This window comes from Peromyscus eremicus, unplaced genomic scaffold, assembly GCF_949786415.1.
Source record: "Peromyscus eremicus unplaced genomic scaffold, PerEre_H2_v1 PerEre#2#unplaced_876, whole genome shotgun sequence".
NCBI lineage: Eukaryota > Metazoa > Chordata > Mammalia > Rodentia > Cricetidae > Peromyscus > Peromyscus eremicus.
In genome coordinates, this window is record NW_026735112.1 from 31,846 (window position 1) to 47,971 (window position 16,126).

At 39.6% G+C, this 16,126-nt stretch overlaps 1 protein-coding gene across 1 annotated transcript in view; it reads left to right on the plus strand.

The window, feature by feature from the left end:
* LOC131901964 (SHC SH2 domain-binding protein 1-like) overlaps positions 1–16,126 on the plus strand; it is a gene marked incomplete at its 5' end in the record, with an annotated part of 45,108 nt that extends 28,982 nt beyond the window's left edge. Inside the window, 6 exon segments of the mRNA XM_059253000.1 lie at positions 4,294–4,359; positions 10,221–10,292; positions 11,618–11,736; positions 13,907–13,993; positions 14,321–14,462; positions 15,771–16,126. Coding sequence (XP_059108983.1) covers positions 4,294–4,359; positions 10,221–10,292; positions 11,618–11,736; positions 13,907–13,993; positions 14,321–14,462; positions 15,771–16,084 — 800 coding nt within the window.

Sequence of the window (16,126 nt, forward strand, 5' to 3'; positions counted from 1 at the left end):
CACCTCCTGGTACTGTGAACCCTCCTAGCCAGCAGAGAGGGAGTTCTGCATAGTTGTATATCGTTTTCTCTGTGTCCTATAACAAAAGTATGTTACCCTCACATTCTGGTGAGTGACTGAGAGCAATGACAATAGCCTGTGTTCTTTTTGGGACTTCTGAGACATTTCTGGTCAACAAGTCACAGGACAGTATACTACATCTGGTACTGGGCTCTTGTTTAAAAGCTTATAACTTCTTTTTTTTCCCTCGGAGCTGAGGACCAAACCCAGAGCCTTGCGCTTGCTAGGCAAGCACTCTACCACTGAGCTAAATCCCCAACCCCAAAGCTTATGACTTCTGTGAGCACCATTATCCATACATGAAGAGTACTTCCATTTCAAGCTTTTTTTTAGTTTAAATTCTTTAGCTTTTTTTACTTTATAAAGTACTGTTTCTATATAGCTTTTCCTATCTTCCCAGCACCCCATATCCCTGACCAAACCTAGCTCCCCCACTTTTATGTCCCTGTGTTTTACTCCCTCTTCCCTCAGTGTTTGTCTGCCCATGGCATCTTTCTTGGCACTATAGAGAATTAAATTTTAATTTAAAAAATCTAAATTTTGAAGCTATGTATACAAGAAAGAAAATATGGGTTTTCCTTTCTGGCCCTAGATTACTCAGTGTAATACTTTCCAGTTCTGTAGCACAAATCCTAATTGGTCTTAATAATAAAAACCTGGAGCCAAATATCAGGGTGAACACTGAAAGACCAGTAAAGGAACCAACCACTAGACTTCTTATCTCTACCGAATCCTCAGCCTGAAAAGGCTGAGCTCCTGTCTCCAACCCACCTTATCACTTCCTCTCTCCTCCCAGCCATATCACTTCCTGTTTCCTCCTCTCAAGTGCTGGGTTTGAAGGTGTGTGCCACCACTGCCTGTCCTTTAGTGGCTAGCTTCGCACTCTGATCAGCAGACAAGATTTATTTGTGTATACACAAACAAAATATCACCACATTTTCCCTTTTTTGTCTAAAATAAAAAAAGGTGATAACTAATATAAGAAAAATTATATACAATAAGTATAATGACTGTATACAGTATATACAGTCAATAAATACAGCAACACTATCTAGTCTATAAACAATTGACAAATGCACAGAAAAATACTCCATATCTATCCTGTCTTGGTGAGTCCAGAATTCACAATGTAGATGTAACCATCTTATTAAATAAGAAACACAGAGCCAATACAGAGATGAAAGCCAAGAGGTCAGAGCAATAGCTAAGAGCTAAAAACCTTACCCTTCACTGTCGCTGTTGCCCTACCTCTCTGAAAGAGACCTACTTTCTGTGTGTCTGTCTTTTTTATAGAGTTACTGTTCTGCCTTCTCATTGGTTGTAAACCCAACCACATGACCTCCTAGTCACTGCCTGTCTGTATAGACCTCCAGGTCTTCTATGGTTGGTATTGAGATTAAAGGCATATGTCTCCAATGCTGGTGGTATCCTTGAACACACAGAGATCTACCTAGCTCTGCCTACCAAGTGCTGGAATTAAAGGTGTGCACCACTACCGCCCAGCTTTTGCTATGGCTTGCTAATAGCTCTGACTCCCAGGCAACTTTATTTATTAACATACAAATCACATTTTAGTACAAATAAAATACCATCATATTTCCCCTTTTCTATTTTAATGAAAAGAAAAAAGGAAAAAAGTTGTAACTAATGTAAGAAAAACTATATACAAAAGTACAATAACTATATACCATATATACAAGCAATAAATACCTAAACAATGTCTAGTCCATTTGTATTTGACAAATTCAAAGAAAATAATTCAATTATCTATCCTATTTTGGTAAATCCAAAATGTACCTAATTCACTTTCTATTCTAACTAATCTTCAACTACAACTAACTAATCTTCAACTCCCTCAGAGACCCAAGAAGGAAATAATATTACCTAACAAAAATAAAAACAGGAAGTGCATGCAAGCAACTTCCAAAAAAATTGTGAGTTGACAGAAACAGCCAGCTGCCTGGACAGTCACCTGAGGTTTCTCCGCAGTGTTGGGGCATCATCTTCAGCCTATAGGCTTAGTGTATCTGACAGACTCATTTGTGAAGTAGGATGTACACAAGGTCAACAGTTCAACCTCACATTGGGCGAGAGCAGCCTAATTCACTTTCTTTTTTTTTTTTTTTTTTTTTTTTTGATTTTTTGATTTTTTGAGACAGGGTTTCTCTGTGTAGCTTTGCGCCTTTCCTGGAACTCACTTGGTAGCCCAGGCTGGCCTCGAACTCACAGAGATCCGCCTGGCTCTGCCTCCTGAGTGCTGGGATTAAAGGCGTGCGCCACCACCGCCCGGCCCTAATTCACTTTCTAACCTAACTTGCATTACCAAAATTATCTTTTAATGTCTCTCAACCTTATATACTTTACACCTCTTTAGTGAATTTCTTTGCTGAATCTGGTAACAAGGATAATTATAACTATAGCTATGAAGACTCCATCAGAGACCTGAGAAGGAAATAATATTACCTGAGTAAACAGGAAGTGCAAGCAAGCAACTTCCAAAAAATGTGAGAAATGACAGAAACATCTGGCTGCCTGGACAGTCAGTCACCCACAATTCCTCTGCAATGTTGGGGCATCCATCTTCAGCCTACAAGCTTAGAATATCTGACGGACTTTTCTGTGAAGCAGGATATTCCAAAGGGCTGTCCTACCTTACCTTGGCAAAGTTTAGCAGGCCTTGCTTTTGTGTCCTTGTCCCATTTGTACAGCATACTGTCAACAGTTGAGGCAAGGGCATTTTCTTGCCCAGTGGCTAACTTACTACAAAGAAAGTAAACTTCATATGTAGTTTCTTCGATGCCCATCATCTTCTCTGAAGTAGATTTGTGCTGCCAGGAGCAGACATGTCTCATTGTTATTTAAAAAAAAAAAAGAAAAAAGAACCTATGTTTTAAAATATCTTAAATACCATAGTCAGTAGCTCTCTGAAGTGTTTCGATGACCACCTGTCTACCTAAAGCATATCTCTTTGACCTTGAAAACATACCTGATATGACTACAAGTTCAATTGTAATAAGTGACTAGTTACTAACCTGCATTTCCTTATTATCCTAAATAGTTGGTAATAATAACTTTCTAGGACTAGGAATTTGCATGATATTGATAAATGAGCTGTATAGGTACAATACCTTCGACAAGATTAGAAACATGTACAGTATGCTCTAACAAAAACAATCTTAATTTTGTATCAATATACAGAAATCCATATCAGTGTAAAATATTTAAGTCTATTAGTTGCTTTTTTGGTTTAAAAGTAGGTTCTATAATCTATGCTTATCATATCTATAGCCCCCTTTTTTCTTTTCAAAACAAGAACTCTCAATCTAATGTCCTTTGTTCAGCTTTTTTCATGACCATTACCAATAACAACTTGTAACCAACCACTCTAAACAATGACAAATATCCATAACCCACTTTATAACCAAAAGCCACCCACCCCACCTCTTATGAATGTGGGCATCGTGTTCTTAAGTTTACTTCCTGCTGTCTGGGGGCAAAGGCATCTTTAGGGGATCCTGAAAAGAAAAATTTGAGTTAATTGCAAGTCCTAGGAGAGGTAGCTATATCATTTGTTGTCCAGTTTTGCATAATGGGAAAGTGCAGGGCTTGTCTCAAGTTCTGGCTAGAGTAGTCTGTGAGGCTGGATCATCTCAGCTAGCCACCTTGAGATTATCCTGAGCAGTTTGTAGTCCAAAGCCGATCTTTGGGTGGTGTTTGTCAGCTTAGTAACATTATCATAATACAGGTGGAATCCTCATTGTGGGACCCCATCATCCTTTTGGAGACTTCAAAAGTCACTGTTAGGCGTGTTCATGGTTCACTGCTGAAAACTTAAACATTTTAAATGTCATATGCAGACATTTATTTATTTATTATTAGCCTCAAAAAGGTTAAAGGATTGATATCCACTCAGAGGCTTACGGGTATACAGCTTGCCTGAAGATCAAAGTGTGGAGCTAGCCATTAGAGGCCAGGCAGTGGTGGCACACACCTTTAATCCCAGCATTTAGGAGGAGGAAACAAGAAGTGATAAGGCAGGATGGAGACAGGAGCACAGGCCCCTTATCACTCTGAGGATTCCTAGAGGTAAGAATTCTTTCTCATGACTGCTGCTCTGCCTCTTTGTACTTTCAGCTTTCACCCTGATATCTGACTCCAGGTTTTTATTAAGACCAATTAGAATTCATGCTACAGACAGTTCTCTTCACTTAAGTGTTTTTCTCTCTTCCTTAGGATATGGTCTACCAGATGATATTGTCATAGAAAAGAGGGGCAAAGGAGATACTTTTGTGGATTGCTGTAGGGCCCTGGTCTCCTCCCATATTGAGTAAAGCCGTTGCCTGCTTGCTGACCTTGACCAGATGTCCTCCCTATGCTAATTCCCTGCCGGTATCCACCCTCCTGAATGCTTTAGGGAAGTTCCTTGTTTGTGTATCCTGCATATTGGGCGTTAACAGCTTAGATGCAAGAATGTAGAACATTCAGTAGCAAACTTCTGCCCTCCGGGGATCCACCATTGTGCTGTAAGCCTGTATTTAAGGTTTCCTCCCTCTTTCAATAAATGGCATTTGGCATTTGGCATTCAGCTGAGGCAAATGACCCGCTGTCTCTTGTCCCTTATTTTTTAATCCACAGCCCCTCGCTCGGACATGGTGAATGGGTGACAGTAATGCGGGCGTTACTGTTACAAATGGAGGTCCCTACCGAGATTCTACCAAGACGTTACCGAGATCCGAGAAAGAAGGGACGAGCTGATGGACACCCGAAAGGTAAGGCTGGCCAGCAATTTAAAGAAAAAAGAAAAGATGAGGGTGAATTGAAATGGGTGCAGCTAGCTCACAGTCAGTTGATTGGACTGTTGAAGCAGGAAGGCACCGAAGTTAAGAAAGGGCAAGACAGCTAGAGATTTTAAATAAAAAAGGAAATCTTCCCAATAGAGAAGAGGGAAGGAAAGGAAATTTCCCCTTAGAAAAGGGAGAAAAATTTTAATCAAGAAAAAAGGATTTTCCCGGTAAAAAGGGGAAAAATTTTGAAACTAGGCCTAAAGATTGGGGCCCTGTAGAGGAAGGATGAAGGAAAGAGAGAAGCCTCTTCCCAGTGGTAATGAAGGAAGAAAAGACTTCTTCCAATTGTAGAATTTTCAGGACAGCTGAAACTTTGAGCTCTTTCTGCAGTGCAGCATCTGAATTACTAAGAATCGGCAGGTAGGCCTCATTGCTGCTGGCTGAACAGCAAGAGAGCCCAGAGGTTAGAAGTTCTGCTGTTTGTTTGCTTATTTTGATTCAAATGCTTTTTATTTCTCCCTCAGAGTGGGAATAATTTAATATTTAGGATCCCTTCATGGGAAATGTTTTTCTGTTTTTCCCTTATGGTGGGAATAACTCATTAGGTAGTCCCTTCATGGGAGTAGGAAGTTTAAACATGAGTTTGTGTGTGCGGGGCGCGCGCCCAGCGGCGGCAGTGGTGGACATGCACAAGATAGCTCGGAGCGGCAGGCGGACAGGTACAGGCCGGTGGGAGGTGGAGCTGCAATGGAGCGCGGCCCGGGCGGGCACCAGCACTAGAGCCTGGGCACTGGACGGAGCCAAAGCTAAGCCACAGCTTCAGCTCGCTCCAAGTGAGCAGAGGCCCAGGAAGGGACTAACGCTAAAAGTTTAAACAGAAATGTGTGTGTGTGTGTGTTGCATGTCCAGTATGGCTGTGGTCAAAGGCACATGCTGCAGCAGCAGTGTGTGAGATAGCCCGGAGCAGTGGGTGGGCAGGTATGCCAAAGTAGGAGGTGGAGCCACAAGGCCAACAGAATGGACCAAGCCAGCAGAGTCCAGGAGAGGGACTAGCACCTAAAAGTTTAAACGGGCCCAACTTCTGGTGAAAAATGGTTTCGGTCAGACATGGAATGCTAAGTCAATGCTGTTGAATTTCCAGGGATATTAATTATTCATTGTATAAAGGATGTTCTGTCCTTTTGATTGTCTTAATAAATGTTTGGATTCTCATGGTAGATAAACTAAGGAACAGAATTCATAATTGTGAACTATGTATTAGGTGTGCTCTTGTCTGTTGATCATTACTAAAAATTTGGCCCTGCAATTTAAGTTGCTTTCTAGAAATTCTTGGTTTAATTCTATAGAAGTATAACACCTGAAATGTATTGGGTTGTTAGCTTATTAAATAATGTTGCTAAGATAAACCCATAAATAATAATCTTTTACTGATAAAGAGGTTACAAAATTATTTTTCCAGTAAATAAAATACAGGTAAATTGTTTGGTCCACATTGTTAATAATTGGCAATTTACATTAATGTTACTTGGAATCTATAAAAAAGGATCCTCTTTTTAAGATTTTATAAAAATACTCAGAAGTATTACCTAAAGTTACCTCTTAATCCTGTAGAGATTGTATTTAATGCTTTTATAATTGGTATATGTAAATAGGACCATGAAAATAGAAGCTGGTGATAAAATTGCTCGATTAATATTGCTTTTATATTTTAATTGCAAAATGACACCTATATGTAGAACTGGAGGCTTTGAAAGTATAGGAAAAAGGTGTTTTGACAAACAGTTATCAATGATAAACAGCCTAAATTAAAAATAAAATTATATGGGATTGAGATTAAAAGATTACTGGATTCTGGTGCTGGGCATATCTATAATTTCACAAGAATCCTGAGATCCCAACTGGCCTCTACAAGAAGTCAGGAAAATGGCGGCTATTACAGGATCTTAGAGCTGTAAATAAAACCATGCTTCTCATGGGAGCAACACAACCTGGCTTGCCTGTTCCTGTGGCAATTCCTAAACATTGGCATTTAATTGTGATTGACTCATATGGATGATATTTTATTGGCTGCTAAAGATAAAAAACTTGTTTTTGATGCCTTTTCTAAATTACAAGAGGTTCTTAGCCTGGGTAATTTACAGATTGCCCCAGAAAAGGTACAGGTATCTTTTCCCTATCATTATTTAGGTCATGAATATTTTGTTTTTCTCATTCACCTACTGGAGCGTTTTGGCAAACAGGTTCTATTCTATGGGTACATTCCCCAGCTTCTCCAGCAAAAAACATCACTCCTTATCCACAGGCTATTGCTCAGATTATATTTAAGGGAATCAAGATCAGTGTTCAAACTTTTGGTAAGGAGCCAGATATTGTGGTGACCCCATACACCCAGTCTCAAATAGCATGGTTGCAAGCTAATGATAATGATTGGACCATATTGACATGTTCCATGCAGAGTCGGTTTGATACTCACTACCCCTCCAATGATGTGTGTCATTTTTTTTTACATTGCATCCTGTTATATTTCCCAAGATAGTACAGATGACTCCTATTCCTCAGGCCCGTGTAGTATTTACTGATGGCACTTCACGTGGTTTTGCTGCGGTGGTTTCTGGTAACATAGTAAAGAGAATGAAAGTCCAGGGCACTTCTGCCCAAATGGCAGAGGTACAGGCACTGTTGCTTGCTTTACAGATGTTTTCTGATGAGAGTGTAAATATTTATACTGATAGTCAATATGTGGCACATGCCATTATGCCTTTGGAGACAACAGCCTACATACCATCCATTTCTCCCATTCATGAATATTTATTGCAAGTGCAAGGACTTATATGGTCCCGCTCACATAACCTTTATGTGGGCCATATTAGAGCTCACACTCAATTGCCTGGACCTCTAAGTGAAGGTAATCAGAGGGCTGACGCCATTACTCGTATGGCTGTCACATTAATTTGCTCCACCTTTGATAAGGCTACTCAGTTGCATCAACGTTATCATCTTAATGCTGGATCTCTTCGTCATCATACAGGCATAACCCGGGAACAAGCCATCCAGATAGTTAAATCATGTCCTATTTGTGTTGAATTTTTACCTGTTCCTCATTTGGGAGTTAATCCCCGAGGACTTTTACCTAACCATGTGTGGCAGATGGACGTCACGCACGTGCCTTCCTTTGGAAAATTACAATATATCCATGTGTCTATTGATACATATTCTTCTCTAATTTTTGCTTCTGCTCATTCAGGGGAAAAGATTAAGGATGTAAAGAATCATTGCCTTAATGCTTTTGCTTACATGGGAGTGCCAAAATGCATAAAGACTGATAATGGTCCCGCCTACAGCAGTACGGGATTTTCAAAATTCTGCCAAGACTTTTCTATTGTTAATAAGACTGGTATTCCTTATAATCCTCAAGGACAGGCTATAGTAGAACTCTGCCATCGTACCTTAAAAACATATATTGCTAAAGTAAAAAGGGGGGAGCTAGGGGCTCATCTCTCCTCTCCACATTCTACTCTTTCCCTTGTTTTATATATTTTAAATTTTTTATTGGTGGATTCTGCTGGAGTATCCACTGCAGATAAGCACTGGAGGGCTCCTGTTGCAAATCATCCTCTGGTGCAATGGAAGGATCTTTTTACTGGCACTTGGAGGGGACCCGATCCAGTGTTGGTGTGGGCCCGGGGATCTGTTTGTGTCTTTCCACAGGACAATGAAGTTCCTCTTTGGGTTCCTGAACGCTGTGTGCACCCTGTGGCTGCTGCTGAAGCCCAACATGGCAGAGACCTATTGGGCCTTCGTAAAAAACTCTCCCCTTCTGATGCCAATGGGGATTGAGAGCCCAATACGGCCAGCCTTGGCAAACATTATTGTAAGCCTAGGAAGTGTAGCCATGTGGTTGGATTCTTCAGAAGGTAATGCATGGTAACCTTTTTTCAAAAATGTTGGGAATGTGTCACACCTTGGAGATTAAGGATAACCATGAAGGTCACTGACCTCTATTTGTTAACAGTAGCATGCAAGCTAAGCCTTTTCACATTTTGCAACCCTCTTCAAGCTGGTGTAGTACCTACTTTTCAGGAATGGCTCTGTGCAACATCTATTGGCCTCCTGAAGTTCATCTAGCCTCTTTTGTAGACACCTTAAAATTTGTGAGCCTGAATGTAGCCATTTATGAGACCATTAGTTCTGCTCCTTGTTTGCTGTTTTTGTTTTTGTTTTCTTTATGGTTCTTAGTTGTTCTTTTGCAGACCTGCCAGCCTAAGTAGTGCTGGGGTGAAGAAAAATGGGCCTTGGTGGTTCATGTTCCTGGAGCTGTGTCCATGCCAGTGGACCATGGCAGTTAGACACAGATGATGCTCACACGCTCCAGAAGAGACTCGGACATCGATGTTGCCATTGTTGCTGTTACAGCGGTGGTGGCCACTGCTGCTACTATTTCTGGGATGGCTATTTCATAATTGGGTTCTACAGCTAGCACAATGGAGATCCTGGCAGCAAAAGTAGCTACCACAGTTAGTTAATCTTTTATTGGGCATGATAAATTTAATTCTACAGTTATACATTTAAATTGGCTTTGAAAGTTGCAAAAATTATTTAAACTCAAGTTCCATTTGCGTATGGGATACCACCTTACAAGGACTCCAATTTACAGTAAGGCTCGTTTAAGAAGGGAATGGCTCAATCGCCTTTAGCCTCCTGGCTATGGGTGGGTTAGGACTACTGTTGGTCTTTTCTGGGTCGCACAGATTGCAAGCCCAGTGCCACTTTGAGATCTTTGGCAACAGTTTACTCTACAGCTCACGTGGTTGAGCCTGTATGATAATGAGTATTCAGAGACGGGTAATGCTTGGGGGGCGCTCACCAACCTAAGACAGAGCACTTGCGGGGCCTGGGCAGGTGTCTCCATGACGGGTAAGGTGACCTGCTGACGTCCCACGCAACCTAAGTCAGAAGCTCATTTTTTTAGTAAAAAGGGGGGACCTGTAGGGCCCTGGTCTCCTCCCATATTGAGTAAAGCCGTTGCCTGCTTGCTGACCTTGACCAGATGTCCTCCCTATGCTAATTCCCTGCCGGTATCCACCCTCCTGAATGCTTTAGGGAAGTTCCTTGTTTGTGTATCCTGCATATTGGGCGTTAACAGCTTAGATGCAAGAATGCAGAACATTCAGTAGCAAACTTCTGCCCTCCGGGGATCCACCATTGTGCTGTAAGCCTGTATTTAAGGTTTCCTCCCTCTTTCAATAAATGGCATTTGGCATTTGGCATTCAGCTGAGGCAAATGACCCGCTGTCTCTTGTCCCTTATTTTTTAATCCACAGCCCCTCGCTCGGACATGGTGAATGGGTGACAGTAATGCGGGCGTTACTGTTACAGATTGCATGGGTATGGATGTTAAAATTTCAAGCATAAAATTTATCCAGCATGATTCTATAGAAGGAATCTTAGGTAAGTATCTGGATATTTGATGTATTTGTTCTGAGCTTTGAGAGAAAAATTGGCTTTTTATGGAAGACAAAATTTAATACTACTTGGATATATGGAGGGCTGGTTAATACTTTATGTGCATATTATGAAAATTTAGGAATCCTCATAGTGAAAAATAACTCAGTTTATTCTTGAAAACTTATTCATTTCTTTTCTATTAGTGTTTTCTTGTTGTGGTTTGGTTTGGTTATTAAGACAGGCTATCACTCTGAACCTAGCCATCATGGCAAATGGCAGCCCTGCCTCAGCCTCCTGAGCTCTGGGTTTATAGGCATGTTTCACTACACCTAATACTAGTATAATAGCTTTAAAGTGGTAGACCCTTTTTTGGACATGTTTCCTAGTGGTAGGTAGTTAGATTACTGAGGCTCTATCCTCAGGAATGGATTGATACAGGTCTTGTAGGAGCAGATTAGTTCCCCTGAGAGTTTGTTCTTATAAGAATGAACATGGTAACTCTGTACTCTTCCTTGCTGATACATGTACCCCTTCTATATGCAGTTCCTCTCTACATTGTGACATATCTAGGGAGGTCTTATCAGATACCATGCTGTTCTGAGTTTACATACACTACAATCATTTGTGAGGAATTTTGTTATAGATACACCAAAAAGACCAAAACGTTGTTCTAGTATTTGTTTTATTGGATATGTATCCACCTGTTTTCAAGATCCTTTTTCTTTTTCCAAGGTACCCATCAAAGCTGTTTGTTGATCTATAAAGGCCAGTGTGGTAGTTTGAATGAGAATGGACCCCATTGGCTATTTGAATGCTTGGTTCCCGGTTGGTGGACTATTGGGAAGGCTTAGGGGGTGTGATCTTTTTGGAGAAGTGTTTTATTGGTGGTGGACTTCAAGGTTTCAAAAGCCCACATTAGGCTGAGTCTCACTCTCTGCCTGCTTTCTACCTGTTGATCAGGATCCACAATTCTCAGCACTTCTCCAGCACCATGCCTCCCTGTGTGCCGCCTGATGATCATGATTAAATGCTTTTTCTTATTTCTCTTGTAAGAGTTGCCTTGGTCATGATACAGCAATAGAACAGTGACCAAGACAGCAGATTAAATTTAAATAGGCTGAATATACAACAAGATGGGTTAAGTACATAGTCTTAGATGATCTCAGCACCTGTTATTAACTTGGCTGCAAAGTTCATCAAAACTTTAGTTTTTGGGGGGGTCAAGAGATATTTTTATAAAGAGTTATCACAACATCTAATGTTAGCTGTAAGCTGTTTCTGATATTGATATATCACTTAAAGTAGTTGAATGAATGTTTTTGTTACAGTCATTCACCATGGCAAGACCACACTGGAAAACTGTGTACTGCAATGTGAAGCTACAGGAGTCACAGTACGCACATCAGCGGAACTTTTCATGAAGAACTCAGATGTATATGGTGCCAAGGTATTGCTTTGTCTTTGGAAAGAAGTAGTTAGGGTGTTTAAGTTCAAAATAAATAAAACAAACAAGATACCAATAGTTGTAAATCTATTGTTTCTTCAAGGAAATTCAGACATTAATAATCTCCTTGTCACCTAAAATTTAGGAAGTCATCAAACATAAGACCTCTATAGCATTTTATAAACAAGGCACTAGAAGAGAAAATGATTGTCTAACTTTCCCTATGATGACCTTAAGAAGTATAGACCTCTGGGCTGGAGAGATGGCTCAGCAGTTAAGAGCACTGCCTGTTCTTCCAAAGGTCCTGAGTTCAATTCCCAGCAACCACATGGTGGCTCACAACCATCTATAATGAGATCTGATGCCCTCTTCTAGCCTGCAGGCAAAACATGCAGACAGAATACTGTATACATAATAAATAAATAAATCTTTAAAAAAAAAGAAAAAGAAATACAGACCCTTAAGATTATACCCTGGTGGGACTGGAGAGGTGGCCCAATGGCTAAGAACTAATATACCGCTCTTGGAGATGACGCAGGTTCAGTTCCCAACACTCATGTCAGTAGACCAACAACTATTTGTAACTCCTACTCCAAAGGATCTGACACCCTTTTTGTGGACTCTGGGAATCTGTACTCACACATGCACATTCCTACACAGACATATATATATGTATGTATGTATGCATGTATGTATGTATGTATATACGTAAATACTTTTCTTAATACTTTTCAAAGATCATCACTTTATAAATATTCTAACAATTGAAGCTGTTACTCTGAGTGCTTGAGAATTTCATGCATGCATATATACACCTCCTTTTCCCTCTTCTCCATTTCCTCCCCTACCTCTTTATCACTTTCCCCTCTGAACCTCATGTGCTCTTTTTTTTTTAAACCTTTGTCCATTTATTGCTGCCCAGATGTGCATGGGTTGAGGTCCATGTGATGGACTGACTGAGAATGAGCCACCGTAGGCTTTGTTGAGAGCCATTTTGAATAACTACATCTTAACACAACAAAATTGTTAAATAAATTTATTGACATAATTAGAAAATTGATTTGTCTATAATGAAAATGTATGTGTGGCACTCTTTACTTCTTGTAATGTACATCTTTATAAGTGTTTGTGTGTGATTTTTATATGTGCTACTGTTTGTCTCTGTGGTGTGATGTGTGGGTATGTTTGTGTAGGGGTATGTGTGCTCATGTACTCATGCATATAAGACAGGATGATGTTGAATCTCTTCCTCGATCACTTCTATATTATTTTTGAGGTGATGTCTCTCAATGAATCTGGAGCTCGGTTAGTCTGGCTGGACAGTGATCCTCCTGTCTCTGTCCTCACAGCACTGGAGTTACAGGTTCACACGGTTGTGCCTGGATTTTTATGTATGTGTTTGGGATCCAAACATTTCATGCTTATGTTGCAAGCATTTTTAGTAAATAAACCTTTTTTTTTTCAGTTTCATGAATGTGATTTTTGAAAGTGCTTAGTTATCAAAAGTTGCTCATCATTGGAATATTGCTTGGTGCCCCAATATTGCTTGGTGGCAATATGGATTAGAACTGCCTAATAAAGGCCAGCAAAATGGCTCAGTGGGTTAGATGCTTGCTACTAAACCTGAAAACCTGAGTTTGATCCCTGAGAACCAAAATGGGAGAAGGGGAAAACCAATTCCTACAAATTGTCTTATGATTTCCACAGGTACACCATGGCATGTACACACACACACACACACACACACACACACACACACACAAGTGTGTGTGAAGTTACGCACGTCCACAAAATAAATAAATGTGAAAGAAAGACCTAATAAAAGTTATCTTAAAACAATATATTTTGCATTTATCCCATCTGAAAGGCCAAGAAGTAATAGTAATAAACCTTTATAATCGTGTCTTTTTAAATATTTTATTTGCATGTATGTGACTGTTTTGCCTGCTTGTATGTCTGTGCACCACATGTGTTCCTGGTGCTCGTGGAGGGAGGCCAGAAAGAGGGTGTAAGATCCCCTGGAACTGGACTTAAAGATGGTTGTGAGCCACCATATGGGTGCTAGGAATTAAACCCTGGGTCCTCTGGAAGAGCAGCTAGTGCTCTTAACTGCTAAGCCATCTCTCTAGCCCCTATTCTTAACTTTTTAAAGCTGGTACCTCATGTTTTATAGGGTGCTGGTATAGAAATATATCCTGGGAGTAAGTGTACCCTGACTGACAATGGGATCCATCACTGCAAGGAAGGGATCCTTATTAAGGTGAGTATTAACTGAAACATTTTTTCTAAAAGTTAGAATGATTTCACCTAAAAAGTTATGTATATTTCTCATGTTGTGTTTTGTTATTTTGTTTTGTAAAGTATAAACAGTACATAAACTTTAAGGACACTAATAGTAATTAAAGTCTTGTATCTTTAGATGCGCAGAAATAGCAGCAACACTTACTTTGAACTCAGTGCTACAACTTACTAATAAGCATAGCTTTTGTACTTTCATTTTTAGAAATAGTGTGGGGAAAGGCAAAGAATTTATGAAACTTGTTTAATATGACAATTCCTTAACATACTTGTTTTCAATGTTTTATAGGACTTCCTTGATGAACATTATGATATTCCCAAAATTTCTATGATAAATAACATCATACATAACAATGAAGGTTATGGTGTTGTTTTGGTGAAGCCTATGATTTTCTGTGATCTACAGGAAAAGGTCCAAGATGAAACTAGCGGTATGCTATATTTAGTAATTTAATTAAAATATGTAAATGTACTTATTAATTGAATATACAACTAGATCTAGTTTACTGTATTTCAGCAGTAAATTCTGGTGCAACTTTAGTTTTTCTTCCTCAAAAATGTTGCTGGAGGTCTGGCGATAGAGTTCAACTTGTAGAGTGTTTGCCTAATGTGCACAAAACTGTAGGTTCAGTCCCAACACTTGGGCGTGAGAATTGAAGCTACAGAGAGTCAGAGATCATTTTCAAAAAAACAAGCAAGCAAACAAACATTAAATATGCTTGGTCATAAAGGGAAGCTTGGTAGAATCTAAGTATGAAAGAAACTTTCAAATTTGACTTGTTGATCTGTTCATTCAGAGCTTTGGTATGGTTCAGTGAAAGTCCCTTTTTGGCTTCTTGTCATTGTGTAAAATATAGTAGCTTCTGTACGTATTTGTGAAGGAAGAAAGTGGGAAAAGAATTTTCCAGGTTGAAAGTTGCTTTTTCCCGAAGTTTATTAGAGTTTACCTTTGCTTTTTTTTTGGTTAAAAGTAACTGGCTCCCTGTTACCAGCTTCCTGGCAGTAAAGGTGAGTGCACACAGTGGAAATGTGTGAATTTCAAGTCATTGATGTAAACCACTATTAAATATCAGACATAAAGGAGTATAAAGTATTGGTGTGCCAATGGAGATTTTGAGGCAGTTTAAAGAATATGCCTTGCCATCATTCAGGGTCCATCCTACTCAGGATTTAGCAGGGTAAAATTGAGATATATGTTGAATAGAATCGTACCTTGAAAGCTCTGGTGGAAGAATCTACTTCCTATTACTGAGTTCCTCTTCAGCAACCAGCTAGAGGGGGGAAAAACTTTTAAATAGCCTTAATTGCATTGCTCGGTGATAATGCAAAATCTTTTTGTCATTTAGTAATCATGTGAGTACCCTCTTGAGGATGGAAATCATGACAGCAGTCAATTAGCTGGTAGAATGAGAGTTCATTTAAGAAAAGTAGCACTGTTATATTGTTCTTTGCATCCTAGCTCCCAATGCAGAGCTTAGCAGATAGTAAATTTCCAGGAAAATGTCTGTCCAATGACTAAGATTCTAGGATGAAGAAGATAAACAAAATTTAAAATTGGTGACCCTATTAGTGTCATGAAACTTTTCAAGAAGATTCATTGAGATTCTTATAGTGAAGAATTAGTAAAATCCAGTTATAACCTCTTGGCAGAAAATACTTGAGCATAACAGATTGTGTTAGAAATACCCCCTTGTTGGTTTAGAGTGTACATTTAACTTCATTATAATTTGTTTCCTCAGACAATACAATTCAGAAAAATAAAGAGGCGGGTGCCACTGAAGGATTAGATCTGGAAGAAATGTTTCAGTGTGTGGCTAGCAAAATGGAGCTTTATGCCACAGCTGAATTTTCTGACCAAGCTAAGGGAAACTGTGAAATTATAAATGAACTGCTTGCTACTTCCATGCAAAAAGGCTGGATGAAGAAATGATTGAGCGAACTTGGGATCATACAAGCTGATGACAACATAATGTTACAGGAGATGTTTATTGAAATTATGGGAAACCAGTTTAAGTGGAATGGCAAAGGGAGTTTTGGCACATTTCTTTACTAGCTTCAATGATATCAGTAGCTCACAAAACATTGTATTTTGAAC